This window comes from Mobula birostris, chromosome 30 (genome assembly GCF_030028105.1).
Source record: "Mobula birostris isolate sMobBir1 chromosome 30, sMobBir1.hap1, whole genome shotgun sequence".
Lineage (NCBI taxonomy): Eukaryota > Metazoa > Chordata > Chondrichthyes > Myliobatiformes > Myliobatidae > Mobula > Mobula birostris.
In genome coordinates this window covers 19,713,907-19,734,144 of record NC_092399.1, presented here as the reverse complement: position 1 = coordinate 19,734,144, position 20,238 = coordinate 19,713,907, and the positions used below count along the sequence as shown (strand labels likewise).

The 20,238-nt window shown below is 39.5% G+C and overlaps 1 protein-coding gene across 7 annotated transcripts in view; it reads right to left on the bottom strand.

Moving 5' to 3' along the window:
* Window positions 1-1,774: 1,774 nt before the first annotated feature.
* The window catches only part of LOC140190616 (zinc finger MYM-type protein 4-like), a 226,463-nt gene continuing 207,999 nt past the window's right edge, over window positions 1,775-20,238 (bottom strand). For 6 of the 7 annotated variants that reach the window (XM_072247324.1, XM_072247325.1, XM_072247326.1 and 3 more), the window contains 5 exons: window positions 16,806-16,957; window positions 10,486-10,600; window positions 7,647-7,883; window positions 5,837-5,969; window positions 1,775-5,157 (listed from right to left, as the gene is read on the bottom strand). In XM_072247324.1, the coding sequence (XP_072103425.1) occupies window positions 4,947-5,157; window positions 5,837-5,969; window positions 7,647-7,883; window positions 10,486-10,600; window positions 16,806-16,957 (848 nt within the window). In that variant the 3' untranslated portion in view covers window positions 1,775-4,946. Of the gene's footprint in view, window positions 5,158-5,836; window positions 5,970-7,646; window positions 7,884-10,485; window positions 10,601-16,805; window positions 16,958-20,238 lie in introns of those variants that run through there. The other variant, XM_072247329.1, reaches the window with a different exon arrangement.

The window sequence follows — 20,238 nt, the reverse complement described above, 5'->3', positions numbered from 1 at the left end:
CTCCAACCTGAGTGTGGCTTCATCTGCAAGCAGGCGTTTTCCACTGAGGCAAGGGGAGACAAAAACCAGAGAACATGGGTTAAGGGTGAAGGGGGAAAAGTTTAAAGGGAACATTGGGGGGGGGCTTCTTCACACAGAGTGGTGGGAGTGTGGAATAAGCTGCCAGACAAGGTGGTAAATGCGGGGTTTTAACATTTAAGAATAAATCAGACAGATACATGGATGGGAAGTGTATGGAGTGATATGGTCCCTGTGCAGGTCAGTGGGACTAGGCAGAAAACGGTTCGGCACAGCCAAGAAGGGCCAAAAGGCCTGCTTCTGTGCTGTAGTTTTTCTATGGTTTCTAATTTCAACAGGACACAGAAAATGGTAAAATAGTGGTCAAACCGCTGCTTCACAGCTTTAGTGATCCAGATTTAATACTGAGCTCAGTGCTGCTGGCACCACATGAATTCTCTCCAGTTGATCTAATTTCCTCCAACATCCCAGAGTTGTGCTGATTGGCATCCTTAAATTGCTGTGGTGAGTTGAGCCAGTGTGAGGAGAATCTGGGGAGGAAGTTGATATGAATGTGGGTGAGTAACCTGGGAATTAAAATAGGACTAGCATAGAGACGTGATGGTCAGCATGGACTTAGTACACCGAAGGTTCTGTTTCAGTATTCCATGACTTTGAAGTTCATCTGTAAAATTCTGTCATAAATGCTTGCCACAGTTTCCTTTACGAACCTTGACCCGCTAAGTCTGCCAGTCCGATCTCATTTGCTCAATCTTTCTGCTGTCTCATCCACCCACATTGAACTATCATCACCAGGCCATCCCTGGCTCCTGTCAGTGCTGTGCAGGAATTGGGAGGTGAGGTGAAATTAACATACTCGTTAATACTTCTAGGAAATTGATTTAGCATTTGTGAAGCTTATTTTGGAGGCAAGTGCACAACTGAAGTAAACCTACAGCATAGATAGAAAAACAATGCTTCAATAATAGATTTAAGTGGCAGTTTTCTTTGAAGCCTTCACCATACTTGAAGCTGGATGGATCTTCTTGATAATACCAATCATATGCATTACATTATCACGAATGAATGTAGTCAAGGCAAACAAGGCAGTAAATTGGCCAACACCAAGCCAAAATGAAAAACCAAAAACTTAGTACAATGTTGTAGTCAGTGGTAAATTGCTAGATATAATCTGAAGATAATGCAGTGTTCTTCATGGAAATATGTCTCCCCTACTTTTCAAACATGATTCGAGTATCTTCTAGATCCATGGCATTTTCTACTGCTGCTGAGTGGAGTATGTTAACATATGCTCCTCCATTAACCTGTAGAAGACCGATTATCTAATTAAGTCTTTGAATGAACCAGCCATCCACTCATCTACACCAGGGACAATTCACAATGTCCAATTAATGTATATCTTTTGAGATGCGAAGGAGAACTTGAGCAGTCTGAAGGAGAATATGCAGTCTCTGCCAGATAGCACCTGGTATCAGGTTTGAACCTTGGTCTCTGGTGCTAAGAGGCAATCGCTCCACCAGCTGTACCACTGCGCTGCCCTTGACTACTCACATTTAACTACAACAGAAGATATTCATTAGTTTAACTTTCAATAGAGAAAATTACGCCCAAGCAGTAACAAATGCAAATTGCTGTAGTTTTAAAAAAAAGTTTTTATTCAGATAACATAAATATTCACTTACTTTTGTTCATTTACCATGTTGAATTAAGGTTTGACTAAAAACTTTAAAAAGGCTCATTAATGACAGCAGCTGAATTCTGTAGTTCTTACTGATAAATATTTTATTGAAGGGGCATAGTTGTTTGGTACAATGCCTTGCACTTTATACCGGGCGTACGGATAGAAGTGTTACAAACAAAGGTATGATCTACAACATGATCATAGTCAGTCAACTTTCAAAAAAATTCTTAAAAAGGATATTACTGTGCAAAAGAAAAAGTCCTGCAGCACCATGATCCTGGCAGAAAGGATACAGATTTCAAATGGGATTTCAGAATATCATTCCTGATTGTTCCACAAATTTTAATCTGCTTGAAAACTTCCCCAACCACCCCCCTCAAAAAAAGTTGACAATAACTTTAAAATGTACTTGTATCACTGTAATATTTCAGTTGAAATATGGAAAAATGTATTATAAAATAACAGTTACTTTAGCCCATTAAAAGGTTTTATATTCAATGATTAGTAAAGAACGGTAGGTTCTATTTTGAACAAATATTAGCATTTTGCAACACATTCAGTTTTATTTAAATGAAGACACAAGAGACTGTAAATGCTGTAATCTGGACCAAGAAAACAAACTGCTGGGGGAACTCAGCGGGTTGAGTAGTATCTGTGGAAGAAGAAATGTCCAATGCTGTAGGTCAAAACCCTGAACCAGGGTCTCAATCTGAAACATTGACTACACTCTCCCCCCCGCCCCCCAACAACTGGTTCTCGACCCGCTGAATTCCAGTTTATTTTTTGCTCCAATTTTAGTTAAAACCTGATCATTTTATGATGACATCATTCATTTCCTAGTGATAGCATTCAGGTGTTGCTGATATATTTGCAAAATGTACCAACTCTGGAAACTAAGCTAAGTGCTTTCCAAACCTCCTCTAAACCCCATCAAGTTCTCCTCCTCCATTTTAATCAAACATAAATGTGTTTTGTCCCCTGCCCTCTGATTTACATGATCTGCGGAGATGCAGGAATTTTTGAGGAAAGCACTTGCAGTTGGTGGAGGTGATACAATAGGTTGGAGGCAACCCTTTGTTCTGGGATCTGGCTTTGACCCCACCCCCATTTCAACAGTATGAATGCTTCTTCTTGCATGCTGGTTATAAGGACCTGAAATAACTAAATTCAGATAGTCACAACCAGAGCAAGACAACACAATATTGCTCAGAATTCAACACAAATTGACACCACATTGATTATGTCACTTCATGATGTAACATGGAATATCTACATTGTGCAACAGGGATACTCATCCAGACATTGGTTAAGGCACATTGTTGGGTTGGTGGAGTTTCAATCTGCATCTTAACCTTTGCTTTACCTGAACTGGGTATTGGTTAACATTGACACAAGTTGCAGAAAGATGGCAAGTTCTTCAGTTTCCCAGCATTAGCTTTCCACTGAAAAATTTAGTCAACAAAACTTTTAAAAAAATGCACTGGTAACAGGTAAATACAGAGGGAAAGCTATGCAGTGTGCGAGAGATTTCTCCATTACTGCTTAGGGATGAAAAGTCATGGGGAAGCACTATTTTCAGGTAAGTACTGCTGGCATGTGCTAAGGGTGCCAATGTGCAAAATCTTTCTATTAGCAGTCAATTCACTCAGGAATTAAACTATGTTTCAATGACCATTCCTAACCTGTTGAACACTGGCAAATTTAAACTCGTCAGAAATTTTTTAAATGACAATTAAAATCATATTTGTCAAAACTCTCTCAAGGAGTGAAAGGAGACATCTGATTGGTGAATGGCTTCCAATTCAATGAATTTCTATGTTCCCATCATTGTGTTCAGAAGGGCCAAGAAATCACCAGCTGGGGCTTCTTACTGCAGCATTAATCCTCCAACTGAAGGTCCTGTGAATATGGATCAGTTATGAGACCGTGTCTGAATTTACCTAGCAGAGGACAGCTATAAGTACTGTGAAAGAAAATTACAGAAATGCAATCAGTGTCCCTCTCCGTTGCGGTTGTCAATCTTCTAACCATAGCTTCCAGTCCAGCAGCAAGCACATTACCTGCTGAATGCTTGAGCTGGCGAGTGGTATGTAAAACATACATGTTTAAATATACAGAATGAAGCAGAAAGAAAGTGCATTATAACCCAGTCCTTCCCTTAAGAACAACAAAAAAAAATTCAATGTGTCTAAAGTTCAGCAATTTCCATGTACTAAAGGTCTTTGTTGAAACCAAACTCAAAACAGTATCTAGTGTATTAACTATTTTCAAGTTTCCCATTGTTTATGTTACTGGGGAACAGTGTGTTTCTCGGTTAATGAAGAGGTAAAAGGTACTGTCACACAAACGCCTGTTTACTACAATGCAAACTGTATTATATAACAGGGAGTACATTGGGCTTTTCTACAAATGTAATGACTCTGCAGTATGTAAAGACTGATCAGGCTTCACATAAGCACTTATTTTATACACAGTAAAGATATAAATGTAATTAAAATGTATGTACAAAAACATCAGCAAGAACCTAAACTTATAACAACATCTTTTTAGCTGCCCCATTACCTTCAAAATATACAAAGTTATACTCATGTGCACATCTACATCTAAACTTACAGCACACACATCTTTTTCTAAATAAAATGTGAGCACAGGACATTTTAACAAGGGGTTAGTAGATGCAATTCAATGTTATTTTTCCCCCCAAAGAAAAGTAGTTCTGTGGTTAACAACAGTCTAGAAACTAAAGTGTTTTCAAACAGAGGTGTTAACATTTAAATGGTCGAAATGCTGTCTCACTAAAAGATTCATTCAAAATATGTCCTTCAAACTTTATTATAGTCATTTAAATACTTCTTGGCATACTTTCTGCTCCCTTCCCCACACCCTATCTTCAACTCTTTTTCTGCTCTTCTTAAAAATGAAGGTCACACATTGTTTTTAAAATTAAAAAAACACATATGTTTACACAATGAAAATCCAGTTTAAATGCTTGGGGTAAAAACAGATCCACATCACTTGTCCATTTCAAGAAAAATCTTTTAAACTGTAATTATTTTAAAGCACCAAGATTTCCTGTCAATGTAATTATCAACATAAGATTTTTTTGACCAGTGTGTTCATCAACCCGCCCTTCCCTGTCCCTTAAATCAACCCAGAAAAGGAGTTCACTCTACTCCTAGCAGTCTGTTACTCTTCATAGGTACATGCATTCAAAAATTCAGTGCTTAAAAACAGATAGAAATCTAGTTTATTCAGATGCATCTTCCACTTCTGCATCTTCATGAGTGACCTTTGAAAGCTCTTCGTGTACCTCCCGCACCATCAAAATACGAGTTAACATGGCATCTAGGATGGCAGGGTCAGTAGGTAAGGTTGAGTACCACATTGGGCTGTCAGGCACACATGAGCGCTCAGGCTGAAGGTAGAAAATGTCACTTCTTAGTTTCACACTCTCAGAACTAGGGAAAAGTTTAAAAAAAGCAACTGGTTAGAAGTCATCAACAGATATATTAATATTTTTTATTAATAGTGAAGGATACTATCATGCTATCATGTTTGCTGTTGTGTGCTGGGGCAGCAGGCTGAGGATAGCAGAGACCAACAGAATCAACAAACTCATTCGTAAGGCCAGTGATGTTGTGGGATGGAACTGGACTCTCTCACAGTGGTGTGTGAAAAGAGGATGCTGTCTAAGCTGCATGCCATCTTGGTCAATGTCTCCCATTCACTACATAATGTACTGGGTGGGCACAGGAGTACATTCAGCCAGAGACTGATTCCATCCAGATGCAGCACAGAGCGTCATAGGAAATCATTCCTGCCTGTGGCCATCAAACTTTACAACTCCTCCCTTGGAGGATCAGACACCTTGAGCCAATAGGCTGGTCCTGGACTTATTTCATAATTTACTGGCATAATTTACATATTACTATTTAACTATTTATGGTTCTATTACTATTTATTATTTATGGTGCAACTGTAACGAAAACCAATTTCCCCCGGGATCAATAAAGTATGACTATGACTATATTTCATTTTTATACCAATATGTTGAAGATCAATATGCAATATTGCTTGTTATATTCTGTTTACTTTAAATTTGTAGATTGATTTTTTTTCCAGTGAGCTTTTGCTTACCACTTGGACAGGTAAAATTCAAAGAGACGCACTGGACATCTGAGTGGATTATCTGTGTTTTCAGCCATTTCCATTGCACCTTCATCCTCCTCATCAGTACGCTTCCTCTTTCCAAATAGTAAATGTAGCTTATCTACATTAGAAATAAAAATACATAACTGCAACAGTGTCCTCTGACTAACAAACCCTCATTTCACAATTAAGATTCACCTGTTGCCAACTATAGACAATGTGTTTAAGATAAATTTATTTCAGCCTAATAATCAATGATTGTAACTGTTATAAATGGATTTTCAACTGTAGAATCATAACCCAAATTGAATTATAATCAACTTCAATAAAAACTGAATTTGTTAAGTACATATCACCTTCCTGTCAAAGAACGCTACTCTTAAGCAAATAGAACTATAAGAAGTACCTATGTCAATACAGTGGATTCCAGTTAATCAGGCCATCAGTTAATCATGGCCACCACTTATTTGAGTCATTGCTTAAAGAACAAAAGCCAATTGAGAAAATAGCTGGGATTCCCTTTACTTAGAACACTGTGCCACTTAGTTGGGGCAGGAGACTGTTGCTGAACACTTTTTAACTAGCATCAGACATGTGCACTTGTATGGCTTTTATACACGACGCCATGCTTAGAGCAAACAATTTTTGAATAGCGTTGGTTGCATGTGTTTCTATTCAAAAAGCAATGGCCTTTGTCACTGTTAGCTGGTGAGGATTACAACTCCGAATTGTTTTGCTCAATGTGGTTTCAAGCATTCAGGGCTGGAGATGCCAGATATAGCCAGGCGTGAAAATAAAACAAATTCACTCCTTCAACAAGTTTAGAACTACAAAGAATGTGAAGGTATTAACCATCATCTTGAATGTTACAATGAAAATGAAGTTTTGGAGGACATAACCTCGAAAGCTTTGTACGAAGGCAGCCTATTACGTGCACTAGGTGCTGCGCTGATTCTGTTCATTTATTGTCAATCAAAAGAACACGGCAGCATACACTGGATGAATTCATCTGTCAAGAACTATCAGGAACTAACTCACAGTCTTACAGTAGTGTAGTAGTATTGGTAGTGTTCTAAGTTGTTCTGTATTTCATTTAAACACATAATCCATTATTCAGTTAAACAGTAGTTTGTCTCTTTTTCAACCTTTCTAACTATTTCCGTGAAACTTCAACTCATTGAGGCAGTTGCTTAATTGGACCAAAATGGACTGGTCCCAATTAACCAGAACCTACTCTATATCCCTAATGCAAAACACAATCAATCCTATTCCGTTAGCCTTGCTATGTTTCTCTGTGTTGTATTTTCTGTGCAACTCCTGTGTAATTTGTTAATTGAATCCATGGTCAAAGCAAAAACCTCTTCACTTTGACATTAATCATATGGTGTGACCACGCAGGCAACTGCCTATACCAACAATAACTTCCCGTCTGCTTGGCTTGTTTAAATTTCAGTTAACTCTGCAGTACAGGGACAGGATGGTAACACAGTGGCTAGCATAATAACACCTTACACACCAGCAAGAGAGTTCGATTTCCACTGTAAGGAGTTTGCTGGGTTCCTCTCTTTGACCAAAGATTGTGCTGTTGTCCACATAACAGGAGCACTTTACCAACTACACTGTGTTAGTGATTCCTAATTCTGACCAAGCATGGGATTACAGGAAGGCTCAGCTTTCCTATTTTGGCTGAGCACAAATTGGCTAAAACTTTACTGAGCAAAAACAACCATTCATTCTGGGATTCACTTCCCAATTAAGTTCCTTTATATTTCCTAATGAAAAGTGAATTTGTTCATACCTATATCTTTGTCCTTTTTATACATTGGTGGAAAGAATCGAAGATAGGTCCGCTTCGAAGACTTTGTACACCTCATTACATGAGCAAACGAAAGTTTCATATGTTCACTGACACTTTTCAACTGAAAGTATTTGGTATTGAAAAACAGCAGCGTGTTGAGAAGAACTGTTGGAGAATATGCTCCAAGTTGTTTACATTCCCATAGATGTTCCTCTTCAACCCGGCAAAATAACTGGCCTGCAGACAAAATATTGAGGACATTAAATAAGAAGTAACCTGCTCATAAATAAAATATCCTAAATGTTCCTGCGAACATTTCTATTTCTTAGAATGTGAACATCAGACATGTAAAAACGTCCACCTTGAAGACACAGCTAACTTAAGGTTCAAAAATTGCAAGCTCTTAACATTTGATAAAAACATAAGCAATTTAGCGAGCCTTTACACTCTGCAGAGTGCACAGGGTAACACATTGTATTTCCTGTCTTAATCAGTTTGAAATGTTATGAAATTACTAAACACTTGTGAGTTTCATTCAGCTGTCTGTAGGCAAGCTCTTTGCAAACTGAGCCATTATTCTTCTGCTCCATTCTGCTTAAAGTAGATAAATCACTTCATTAGCAGGGTTTACTACATCCTGGCTTCTATATTTGACCGAGCAAAGCATCACTACTTTTGTGCAATATGCCAAGTTCAAGTTTAATTGGCGTTCAACCATACATGAATACAGCCAAATGAAACAGTTACTTCAGAGCCAAGGTGCAAAACACAGTACCAACAGCCATACCCAGCACGAGGCACAAACAGCACATATAAGATACAGTCACACCCAAAAACAAATCCAAGAACATTGTCCATGAACATTGAAGGAGTCCACAGTCGAACACAATCCAGCTTGTCTTCTGCCAAACGGACACTGGGGGACCGCACAAACTCTAGCGTGAATGCTGCATCACACTGTCTCTTGCACTCTGGTGGAGTGCCTGACTCTGATGCTTCGCCTTGGGCAGCTGCAAGTAGGTGACATTGCAGATTAAGGCTTAGTCCCTGCTGCCAAGTCCTCGGCAGCTCCCCCGCTGTCTGCTCCTGCTGCTCACCAATAAAGCAAAGAATTGGACTTACAGCATTCCACATCACCAATATCCAAAACAGTCTTGCGGTCACAAGGGACTGAGACGATCAATTGCTGTTAGACTTCGCGAACCAATGCCTCTCTGTTGCAGGCAGCATCACGATCTGCACCAAGTCCAGCTCCTTCAGTTTTCCCACCAATGAGCAACTCGCTGATGTGATAGACCTGAAGTACTTTAAGTTCTTAATGTCCAGTAGGATCTTGCGATCGTAAAAAAAATACGTTTAAAAAAAAACAGCAACATCTTTGGTTGAGTCTGTAGAAGCAGCTGCGTCCAAGCACATCGCCATCTTACCAGAAGTACAACATGTAATTCTTATGTATGTTCATTTGAATTAGTAAACTGACAAACAAAAATTTATTTTTTCCCTCAGAAGCATTTTTCCTTTTTGTATGTTTACATTACAGTTTTCCAAGTACAAGTTCACTTGCAACATTACATCATTGCTTTTGATCTTCTGGCCATCTCTAAACAGCCAACCTGCTTGCCCAACATCCAGTAGGAAATGAGCAGAAACTGATAAACAGCCACTGTTTTTGTTGTTCTCATCATAATTTCAGCCTCATTGCACCAACTTTTTGCTAAGTGCCTGAACAAAATCTGGCAGTTCATAAAACTGCTTTACATATTTAACATCAAAATGGATTCTGGACATGTGGTCTGCAAGCAAATTAAGACTTTGTACTTCCACCTCTGCACATTTGCCCAATTCTACCCATTTGCTGGTGAAACTCTATTCCAAACCTCTGTTACATCCAGACTTGATTATTCAAACACCCTGCTACCCATATTCTGCTTTCACTAAATTTATCATCTAAAATACTGCTGCCATGTTGAAGCCACCATGGGGCCTGATCACCCATTAATCCAATCTTTATTAATTAATGAATGATGGCTCCTGATTAATCAACAAGTTTCATCACTCCTTGTGTCACTTCCTTCAGACTGATGTATGTCCAAAGATACTTGTGTTTCCCTAATTCTGCCACCCTGATCATTCCCCAATTCAATAACTATTCTGATTGCAGCTTTTACCTGCCAAGTATGAAATTCTCACCACTCTCACTACATCCCCATCATTCCTAAATCTCTTTGCCTCACTCTACTGCTTCAAGATACTTGTTGAAACCTACTTTAGCCAAACTTTAATCATCGATCTGCTTTGAATTTTTTAAAATATCAGTCAGATTTTCCTTTAGGACACATCTGTGAATCATCTTGGTAAAGGTACTATGAAAGTTCACTGTACCAGCAGAAAACATCTCCTAAACTTAGGAAGAAATGAACAATGGTTTGAATTTCAAATTGGCTGCATACAGCTTACGGAAAATATACCATTCGGTTGGTTAGAATTTTTCAATTTTTTTTTGTCAGCAGAGTAATTTGAAACTTTACCATCAAAGAATGACCTCAAAACAACAAAGGTTCCACAATGCAATTTATTGGTGACAGAGCACAAATACCTAATGGAGAATCTAAAGCGTGAATACCTATCAAAGAAATCAATATAAAATACCTTAAATAAAAGAATGGAGCATGCACTTTGCCCACTTAGCTACATGAAAGCTGTGAATAGCATTTACTCTAAATCTAATAGGCTCAAGGTTCAAAACCTTTCTTAGGAATAGGAATAAACCTTGCTTCAGCCATCTCACAACAGTACACTTGTTCTCAAATGGGCAAGGATTCTGCATACAAACACTTACCACTTGGGAGAAGCGGTGGTTGCCAGCATTTCAGAGCCTTTGTAAGCTCTGATGTGAATTTTGAATAGTAAAGATCTGTGAAGATGTTATCAATCCTGCTGTTTTCAAATATGTACTGAAAGAAATCAGAACATCAGAATTATGACACTTTCCAAAATATGATTGTAATGGATGTTTAGTTACTGTATATTTAGAAATCTGAAATAAAATTTCTGAAAAACTCTCATTATTTGAAACATTTTTAAAACTTGTTGGCTCACTACAGGAACTACACGCACTGGACAGTTTCTTTTAGGACACTGACGACCCAAAAAACTGCAGAAGCCGGAATCTGCATACTGATAAGACTCAGCAGGCCAAGCAGCATCAGTGGGAAGAAAGAAACTGTCGACATTTCAGGCTGAGGCCTTGCGTAAGGACTGAGAGTGGAGAGGCAAGATGGCCAGTATAGAGTGGAGAAGGGGAGTAGCAATTAAGGACTCTAGGGCAATTGGTGGACTGAATAAGGATTTAAGATGACAAGCAGGTAAGTGTCAGGCTAGGGAGGTGAATCCAGCGACGTGGGGAGTTGGAAGACTTTGGCAAGTGAATGATGAGGAAAAAGGAAAAGCAACAGATGGAGCTTGGTGGGGAAGGGGGTTGGGAGAAAGGGAATGTGAAGGTGAGAATTAGCTGCTGGAAGGAGACGAGCAGAAAAACAGAACTACCAGTGCTGGATTCTGATGTAAAGGATATGAGAATGAAAACTATTAAAAGAGATGCACAACAGTTGAAGCCAGATGGGGGACAGAGAGAGACAGAAAGTGAGTGTGCATGCAGATAAAACCGACATGTGAAGTTAGTGGATCAAAAGGACAAGGGAGCGAGAGAGGGAAAAAAAGAGGAAGTGCAGTTCACTCAAAATAGGAAAACTCAATATTCATGCCATTGGGCTGTAGGCTACTCAGAAGGAACATAAGGTGCTGCTCCTCCAGTTTGTGTTGAGCTTCATCCTGGCAGTAAGAGAAGGTTTAGGATATACAGGTCAGCATGGGAATGAAGAAAGAATTGGAATGGTTGGCAACCGAGAGCTCAGGATCATATTGAACACTTAGCGCAAGTGTTCTGTAAAACAGCCATCGATGTAGAATAGGCCACATCGGGAGCAGTGAATGCAGTGGAGATGGTTGGGAGGAGATGCATGTAAACTACTAGCTCTCCTGAAAGGAATGTTTAGCTTTCTTGCTCCCATACAGAAATCAATGTTATCATCTTTGCCGCCAACTTCAACCTGCGCTCAGACTTAAGTGGACCATTTCTGGCACTTCTCTTCCTTTTCTAGATTTCGCTATCTCCATCTTAGGAGATAAATTGTCCACTGGTATTTACCATACTGACTCCTGCAGAGACTTAAGACTGCAACTTCTCCCACAATGCGTCATGTCAGGATGGCATTCTTTTTTCCTAGTTTTGCCATCTCCACCACATCTGCTCTCAAGCTGAGGCTTTCTGCTCTAGAACATATGAAATGTCCCTTTTCCGGAAGGTGGCTCCCTTTCTGCTGCAGTGGATGAAGCCTGCTCTCACATCTCTTCTGTCTCTTGTACTTCTACTCTCATCTCACCTCCTCCCAAACAGAACTGATAAAAGACTTCCTCTTCCGCTTACTTTTCACCTGAAGACTCTGTAATCAGCAAACCATACTCCATTTCTACCAGCTGCAATGTGATGCCACCACCTAGCCCACCTTCTCCTCTCCATCCTTTTCTTCCTCCATGACTACCTGATCCATTCATCCCTCCAAGCTCATCCCTTCCTTACTACCCCTGGGAATTCCCCCTGCCCATGCAGTAGATGTAACACTTGTCCTTTTACCTCCTCCCTTACTACCACCCAGGAATCTAGATTGCTCCTCCAGGTGGGGCATCTCCTCCAACCTTGCCTACTGCATTTGGTGCCCCAGATGTGGCCTCCCCTTCATAGGGTGGCATGGTAGAGTAGTGGTTAGCAGAACGCTTTACAGTTTCAGCAACCTAGGTTCAATATTCACCACTGTCTGTAAGGAACTTTTAATGTACTTCTTGTGACCACATGGGTTTCTTCCAGGTGCCCCAGTTTGCTCCCACATTACAAAGACATATTGGTTGGTAGGTCGGTTGGTCACTGTAAATTGCCCCTTTATTAGGCCAGGGTTAAATGTGGGATCACTGGGTGGTGCAGTTCAAAGGCCCAGAAGGGCCTATTCTGCACTGTATCTCGATAAATAAGATAATTAAATAAAACGAACATCAGTGAGACCAAGCGCAGACTTGGCAGCCATTTTACAGAACACCTGTGCTTAGCCTGCAATGGCCACACTGAGCACGCAGTTGCAGACAATTTCAACTTCCCACCCCATTCTCACATTGACCTGTCCATCCTTGGCTTTCTCTACTGCCAGGATGAAGCTCAAAGCAAACTGGAGAAGCAATGCCCTGTATTCCTCCTGCATACTTTGCAAACCCAATGGCATCAATATTGAGTTTTCCAACGTTTGGTAACAATCCACCTTCTCCCTCTGATCCTCTGATTCACGCATCTTGACCCTTGCTCACCCCTCCCCTAGATCCTTTCACCCATCTTTGTCCCATTCCCCCCTTTCCATCAACTTCACACAGGTTTTCCCCACTTTCCACCCCCTGTCTGGTTCCAACTGTCATTCATCTCTCCCTTCTCCTCTCATGGTTCCCATTCTCAACTCCTTACTTGCCAGAGTCAAGTACTAATGGTGTTTTGTGTTTCCGTTTCTCTCTCTCCTTCTGCTGCCTCCCATCTTCACACTTTCTTCCCCCTGCCTTGCTCCATCTGCTTTTACTTTATTCTCTTTTATTCTGGCTATTTGCCCCTTCCTTTCCAATCCTGATGAAGTATACAGGCCCGGAATGTCAACTGTTCATTACTCAATATAGATACCATGTGAGTTCCTCCAGCATTTTGCATGTGTTATTTTTCCTCTTTTTATCTGTCTCTAGCTATCATTTACCTGCCAAAAACTTCCGATCCCCGCTCACCTCCCCTACCTGGCACCACCTGCCTGTCATCTTACATTCTTACTTGATCCATTAATTGCCCCAGAGTGCTCCCTTGCCACTCCCCTTCTTCACTCTATGCCGGCTACCTCACCTCTCCACTCTCAATCTGAATGCACGGTTTCAGCGTGAAACATTGACAATTTACTTGTTGCAATTATGCTGTTCAATGCACTGAGATCCCCCACCAGATTGCATGTTGTTCATTTTAGACAATGTCAGTGAATCACCTGTCTTTTATTTCCTTTTAGATGTGACCACCATATAAATCCAGCATGCTATCAATTTATAGATGATGGTTATAAACACTCTGCATTTTACTCGATCACCGTTTCATGCTGATTTTACACAACAATGCCAGATTGCCTGTGCTGCACATGGGCACACATTGAACAGAAGCAGCGAAGACTTCATTGAAATACATAAACATACTGCAGGGTATTCCCCCTAAGTGGAGGAATTTAGAACCAAAAGCAAATCTCAGAATACGCCACAACTATTTTTGACCAAAATGAGGAGAACCTTTCTTCACTCAGAAGGTTAGATTTCTTTTCTTCAGCCTGTCCAATGATAGCATTTGCTACTTTAATGGCCAGAAGATCTATTTTATTGAACTGGAAGGAAATCAATCCTCCTACTACATTCCAATGGTTTTCCCAAACTATATTAAGTTTAAATTTAGAAAAAATTAGAAGTGATATTTTTGATCCTTCGGTTAAATTCGAAGAAACTTGGAAACCTTTTAAGCAACGTGTTCATATGATGTAATTTTGACCTTTCCGAATCCTCTTTATTAACTTAAAATATATGAATAGAGGAGCAGAGCTGACGACATTATTGAACGTGTTCGATTCAAGATATTGGTCTAGCCCTGTTTTATTCTGTTTGGTTTTTTTTTGGGTTTAGTAGTTAAGTTTTTTTTTCTTTTTGGGGGGGGGTTTCTTTACTTATATTTTTTTTCATTTTTTATGACTAATTTCATCACGAGTTTGGAAGTTTATTATACCTATGTTATTTGAAATTTTTTCTGTATATGTTTATTAATTATAAGATTATTCCAATCTCTCTGTATTAACATTGTTATTGTGTTTATAATTTTGAAAATTAATAAAGATTTAAAAAGAAAGAAAGATTTCTTTACCCAGGATATCTGAGAACATTCAAGTCAACTGGATAGCAAGAAAACTTATAAACTTATGCTAACCAAGTCAAGTTGCATATGGATAGGATGGAAAATTGGAATTGATGTCGGCATTTGGTCAAAATCTTATTGCACGGTACAGAAGGCTCAAAGGCAATAACCTCTTATTGTTCATGCCAGGAATGAGGAATATTCTCATGCTTAATATTTATTGACAGCATCAACAGTGGGTTAAACATCCTATTCTGATTCTATATAAAGCCTTCCTTAAAGTACATTTGCATTCACATAGAAGTTGTTACACCAACATAATACTACGTATTCTGGCTTCTAATTAACCATTGCATGTTCATACTAGAAAGGCTGAAATCATCTGGCTAAGACTGATAACCCCTCTGAACTAAAATTCAAAGTTATCAAATGAAAATATTTAACTATGTGCTCAAAATCCTAATAGGCAGGATAAAATAAGACTCTATACTGCCCAAAGCTGTTACACTGGTGGTGCTGCATATTTTAAAAAGCAACAATATTGGCTCTCTTATTTTGCTGAGTTCCTGCCCTAAACTGTACTCACTAGGTCAAACAAGTACCCATAAGGGATAGGAAATCCCTAACATGATTTACTCAAAACAAGATTGGCAGAGGCCGTTGTAAAAACATTAGGAGATCCCGGTGTTAAGCACGAAAGGGACAGGATGTATGATGGTAAAGTATGCCATCAATGAACCAGAAATCTTTAAGAGTGATTCACTGGCATTCACTTATTCCTCTTTTATCAAATGCCTGGCCATCTGCTCAGGGGGGAGCAGCCTAGGCACTGCCCAACTGGAGTTCTCACGGAGCCCATTGGGCAGTACAAACTTCTGTAGATCTCCCAGATATCAGAATGGATAATCTAACTGCTGATAACATTTCAGGTTAACCAAGTGCAAATACAACAATCTCACTGTAATCAATGGGAGTAGTAAGCTATCCAGACAAGATTTTGATTTCATTTCATTCTCTCAATTTAAATATTTTAACTATGTATGTATCTGAGCACACGCCTTTAAAATTGTTTTAAAATATATGACACACCCAGAGTTATTTTGAAGATATTTACAATCAATTTAAACAACAGATTTGATAGCTACCAAGACTCACAACAAGGCTGGAAAAGAGAAAACTCTCCCTTCCCTGGGTCTCCTCAACTTGCTACTTGCTGAGACTTGACCTCCCAGCAGAAGATTGTAACCAGGTCTACAACGGAGGAAGCAGCAGGACACAGGAGACTGGTGAACCCAGGGAAACGAGAGATGTATTCCAGAGTCATAAAATGCAACAGGGAGTTGATGCCATCTGCTGGGCACATGTGTGAATTACACTGAGTATGAATACAGTAAGGAAAGTAGGGTTGGGGATTGAAATATATACATTTCTTCCCAAAAGAAAGTTAATAGCAATGGAGGTCTCTCCCTAAAAGAAATACACTTACTTCAATATAAAATAATAGTATACAATCGGTGGCCACTTCATTAGGTACAAGGAGGCGAACCCAGTATGGTCTTTTGTTGCTATAGCCCGTCCGTTCCAAAGTCTGACATTTTGTGCATTCAGGGATGTTCTTCTGCACACTACTGTTGTAACATGTAGCTACTTGAGTAACTGCCTGCCTCCCTGTCAGCTTGAACCAGTCCGACCATTTTCCTCTGCCCTCTCACCTTAACAAGATGTTGTTGCCCACAGAACTGCCACTCACTGGATACTTTTTTTTTGTTTTTCGCACCATTCTCAGTAATCTCTAGAGACTGTTGTATGTGAAAATCCAAGCAGTTTCTGAGATACTCAAACCACCCTGTCTGCCAGCAACAATAATTCCAAAGTCAAAGACACTTAGATCACATTTCTTCCCCATTCTGATGTTTGGTCTGAACAACAACTGAACTTGACCATGACTACATGCTTTTACGCACTAAGTTGCTGTAACATGTTTAGCCAACATGATAGTTTCATTAATGAGCAGGTATACAGGTGTACCTAATAAAGTGGACACTGAGAGTATATCACGAAAGATAATTATTTTTAAATATTGCATCTTTATAAACGAATAACCGCCAAATGAATTTTGGTCAGTTTTGTATCACTAGTACCTGTTGAATCCCTAGGCAAAGGTAGAAAATACTATCGGGCTCATACTTTTCTCCATTTGGCCTTCTTACTTCTTGAATGAATTGACATAGTCCAAAACTGAGCTCAGCAGCAGTACATGACAAAATATCCTCCTTTAATTTCACCGGTCGAGCTGCAAGTGAATCGATGTAATTCATTAACAATTTGACTTTACCGATAAAATGAACTAAACTAATGAGGTCAAGAAAACCGTTTGGCAAACAAAGACAACATGCTTCTCATGCACGTCTCCATAATCTGAAGTTTCAACCCTGGTTGGCCCTTATAAGGAATAAAATGGCTTTTGTTTTTAGCACACCTCCTAAAAAGCATCACTAGCTCGAATGTTAGTGTATACATATTATCAACCTCCTATCCACGTAGATAAAGCTATTATAACCAAACTTAAAACATGAGAAGTCTGAAATAATCCTTTAATCCAGTAGTGTGTTAAAATTCCAAAATATCAGAGTGAACTGAGGTATTGTCTGCTTGTTACTCATGTTTAAAAGGTCATGACAATTCTACAAATAAACATGGCATTTCCACTCAACATTCTCGGCAGCATTTACCCTGGGTCAACTCTCACTTACAGTAATAAAATTTATTTTATTTGCTTATAGATGGTATTTGCAGATAGATTGCCTCATCCTTGCCCACTTTCTAAAAGGAATGCAAAACATTTCAGGAGATTCTGAAGAGGTTAAGATCTTGACACACTCTTTCTCCTCCAGTTTAGAATTGTACTGATGAATCATAGCAATGATTTGCTACTCTATTAATCATAGTTTTTATGATCACTGTAATCAATAGCCTGCAACTTTCCTTATGCAGTTAAGCTTTTGAACCCCCTCTACGACCTGGCATTTTTGTGGTGTGAACTGAAGGTGCAGGATGGTTGCAATGCAGTGCGTACAGGCAGAATCAAGGCAGTGGGGTCTGTGCCCAAGAGCAGGGATCAAGCCGATGTTTAACCAAATTAAGCACCGGGCTAGACTGGAAAGATCAGGTATGGGCTGAAACAAGGCAGCTGGTCAAGGGCCCAAAAGTGTGTTGAAGTGGCATGGCCTGGGTTCAAGAGTAAGGAACAAGCTGCTATTTGGCTGATTTAAGCGCCAGGCTAAACTGAAAAGGTCAGGGTGTCGGGGTCAGAGGAGAGGGATAGGCCATTGTTCAGCCCTCTTCTTGGCGATCACACCAAGAACACAATGTGCAATGCTGAAGAGGTGAAAAAGGGTAACAGCAAAAGACCTGCAGAGGTCTCTCACCTCTGAATTAACCTAGGCTACGGCCTGCAACTAACAAGCTCCCGGATTGGCTCTGACTGACTTTGTCGCTGTGGACTCACTTTCATGAACTTCAGTTTTGAATGTTATTTGCTTACTTTTATTGTTGCATGATTTGTGTTTTTTCTCTACATTGGGTGTTTGATTGTCTCCTTTTTCAATGGGTTCTGTTGGATTTCCTTGTTTGTGGCTGCCTCTGAGGAGACAAATCTGAAGGTTGTATATAGTACGTGAAAAAGTTTGTGAACCCTCTGCAAATATCCGGTTTTCTGCACTAATTACTCATAAAATATGGCCTGATCTTCATCTAAGTCATAATAGTAGACAAACACAATCTGCCTAAACTAATAACACACAAACAATTGTACTACTTCTTGTCATTACTGAGTACACCATTTAAACAACCACATTCTAGGTTCAAAAAAGTATGTGAACCACTGGAGATATGCCTTCTACAAAAGCTGCTTGGAGTCAGGTGTTCTAATCAATGAGTTGAGATTGGAGGTGTGGGTTGTACAGGTGCCCTGCCCTTTAAAAAAATTTAAACAAAGTCAGGTTACTGACAAAGCCTCCACTTCTCAAGAACAATCTCTTTTTGTGCACCATGTATCAATTAAAACAACTTTCAGAGGACCTTAGAAGAAGAATTGTAGAGATGCATCAAGCTGGAAAAGGCTACCAAAGCCGCTATAAAGTCCTGTCTGTTCATCAGCCCACAGTAAGAGGAAATGTCTATAAATGGAGGATATTCTGTACTGTTGTTACTCTTCCTGGCAGTGGGTGACCTGCAAAGATCACACCAAGAACACAATGTGCAATGCTGAAGAAGTGAAAAAGAACCCAAGGGTAACAGCAAAAGACCTGCAGAGGTCTCTACAACTTGCTCAATTCTCTGTTCATATGTCCACTACAAGAAAAACACTGAACAAGAATGGTGTTCATGGAAGACACCACTGAGGAAAACACTGTTCTCCAAAAGAAAACATTGCTGCACATCTCAAGTTTGCAAAGACCACCTGGATGTTCCACAATGTTTCTGGAAGAATATTCTATGGATCGATGAGACAAAAGTTGTACTTTTTGGCAGAAGTGCACACTGCTATGTTTGAAGGAAAAAGGGCACTGCACACCAACACTAAAACTTCGTAACAACTGTGAAGTTTGATGGAAGGAGCATCATAGTTTGGGGATGCTTTGCTGCCTCAGGGCCTGGACAGCTTGCAATTGTTGAGGAAACAATGAATTCAAAATAGCTTCAAGACATTTTACAGGAGAATGTCAGGGTAATGATCTGTTACTTGAAGCTTAATAAAAGTTGGATGATGCAACAAGACAATGATCTGAAACACAAGAGTAAATCAACAACAGAATGAGCCAATAGGCTGGTCCTGGACTTATTTCCTGGCAAAATTTACATATTACTATTTAACTATTTATGGTTTTATTACTATTTAATTATTTATGGTGCAACTATAACAAAAACCAATTTCCCCCAGGATCAATAAAGTATGACTATGACTAAAAGGAAGAAAATTTGTGTTTTGAAATGGCCAAGTCAGAGTCCAGACCAACTGAGATGCTGTGGCATGACCTGGAGGGCTAGTCACACAAAATATCTCAGAAATATTGATGAACTGAAATGGTTTTATATGGAGGAATGGTCTAAAATTCCCTCAAGCCTATGTGCAGGACTGATCAACAGTCACCAGAAATGTCTAGTTGAAGTTATCGCTGTACAAGGGGGTCACACCAGTTACTGTAAGCAAAGGTTCACATACTTTTTCCAGCAAATACATGTAATATTGGATCATTTTTCTCAATAAATAAATGAACAAGTATAATGTTTTATGTGTTATTTATTTAATTGGGTTCTCTCTACCTAGTTTTAGGACTTAAGTGAAGATCTGATCATGCTTTAGGTCATTCATACTTATGCAGAAATAGAGAACATTCTAAAGGCTGCACAAACTTTCTCACCCTACTGTATTTTGATACTAAATGTACTTTGAACTTTCTATCATGGCAGAGAAATCCAAGAGATAGATAATCTCAAGTATCATTGCATGAAATGACATGGAGACATCCAAGCTGAGGCTTGCTATTTTCCCATTGGGAAAGAGAAGGAAAA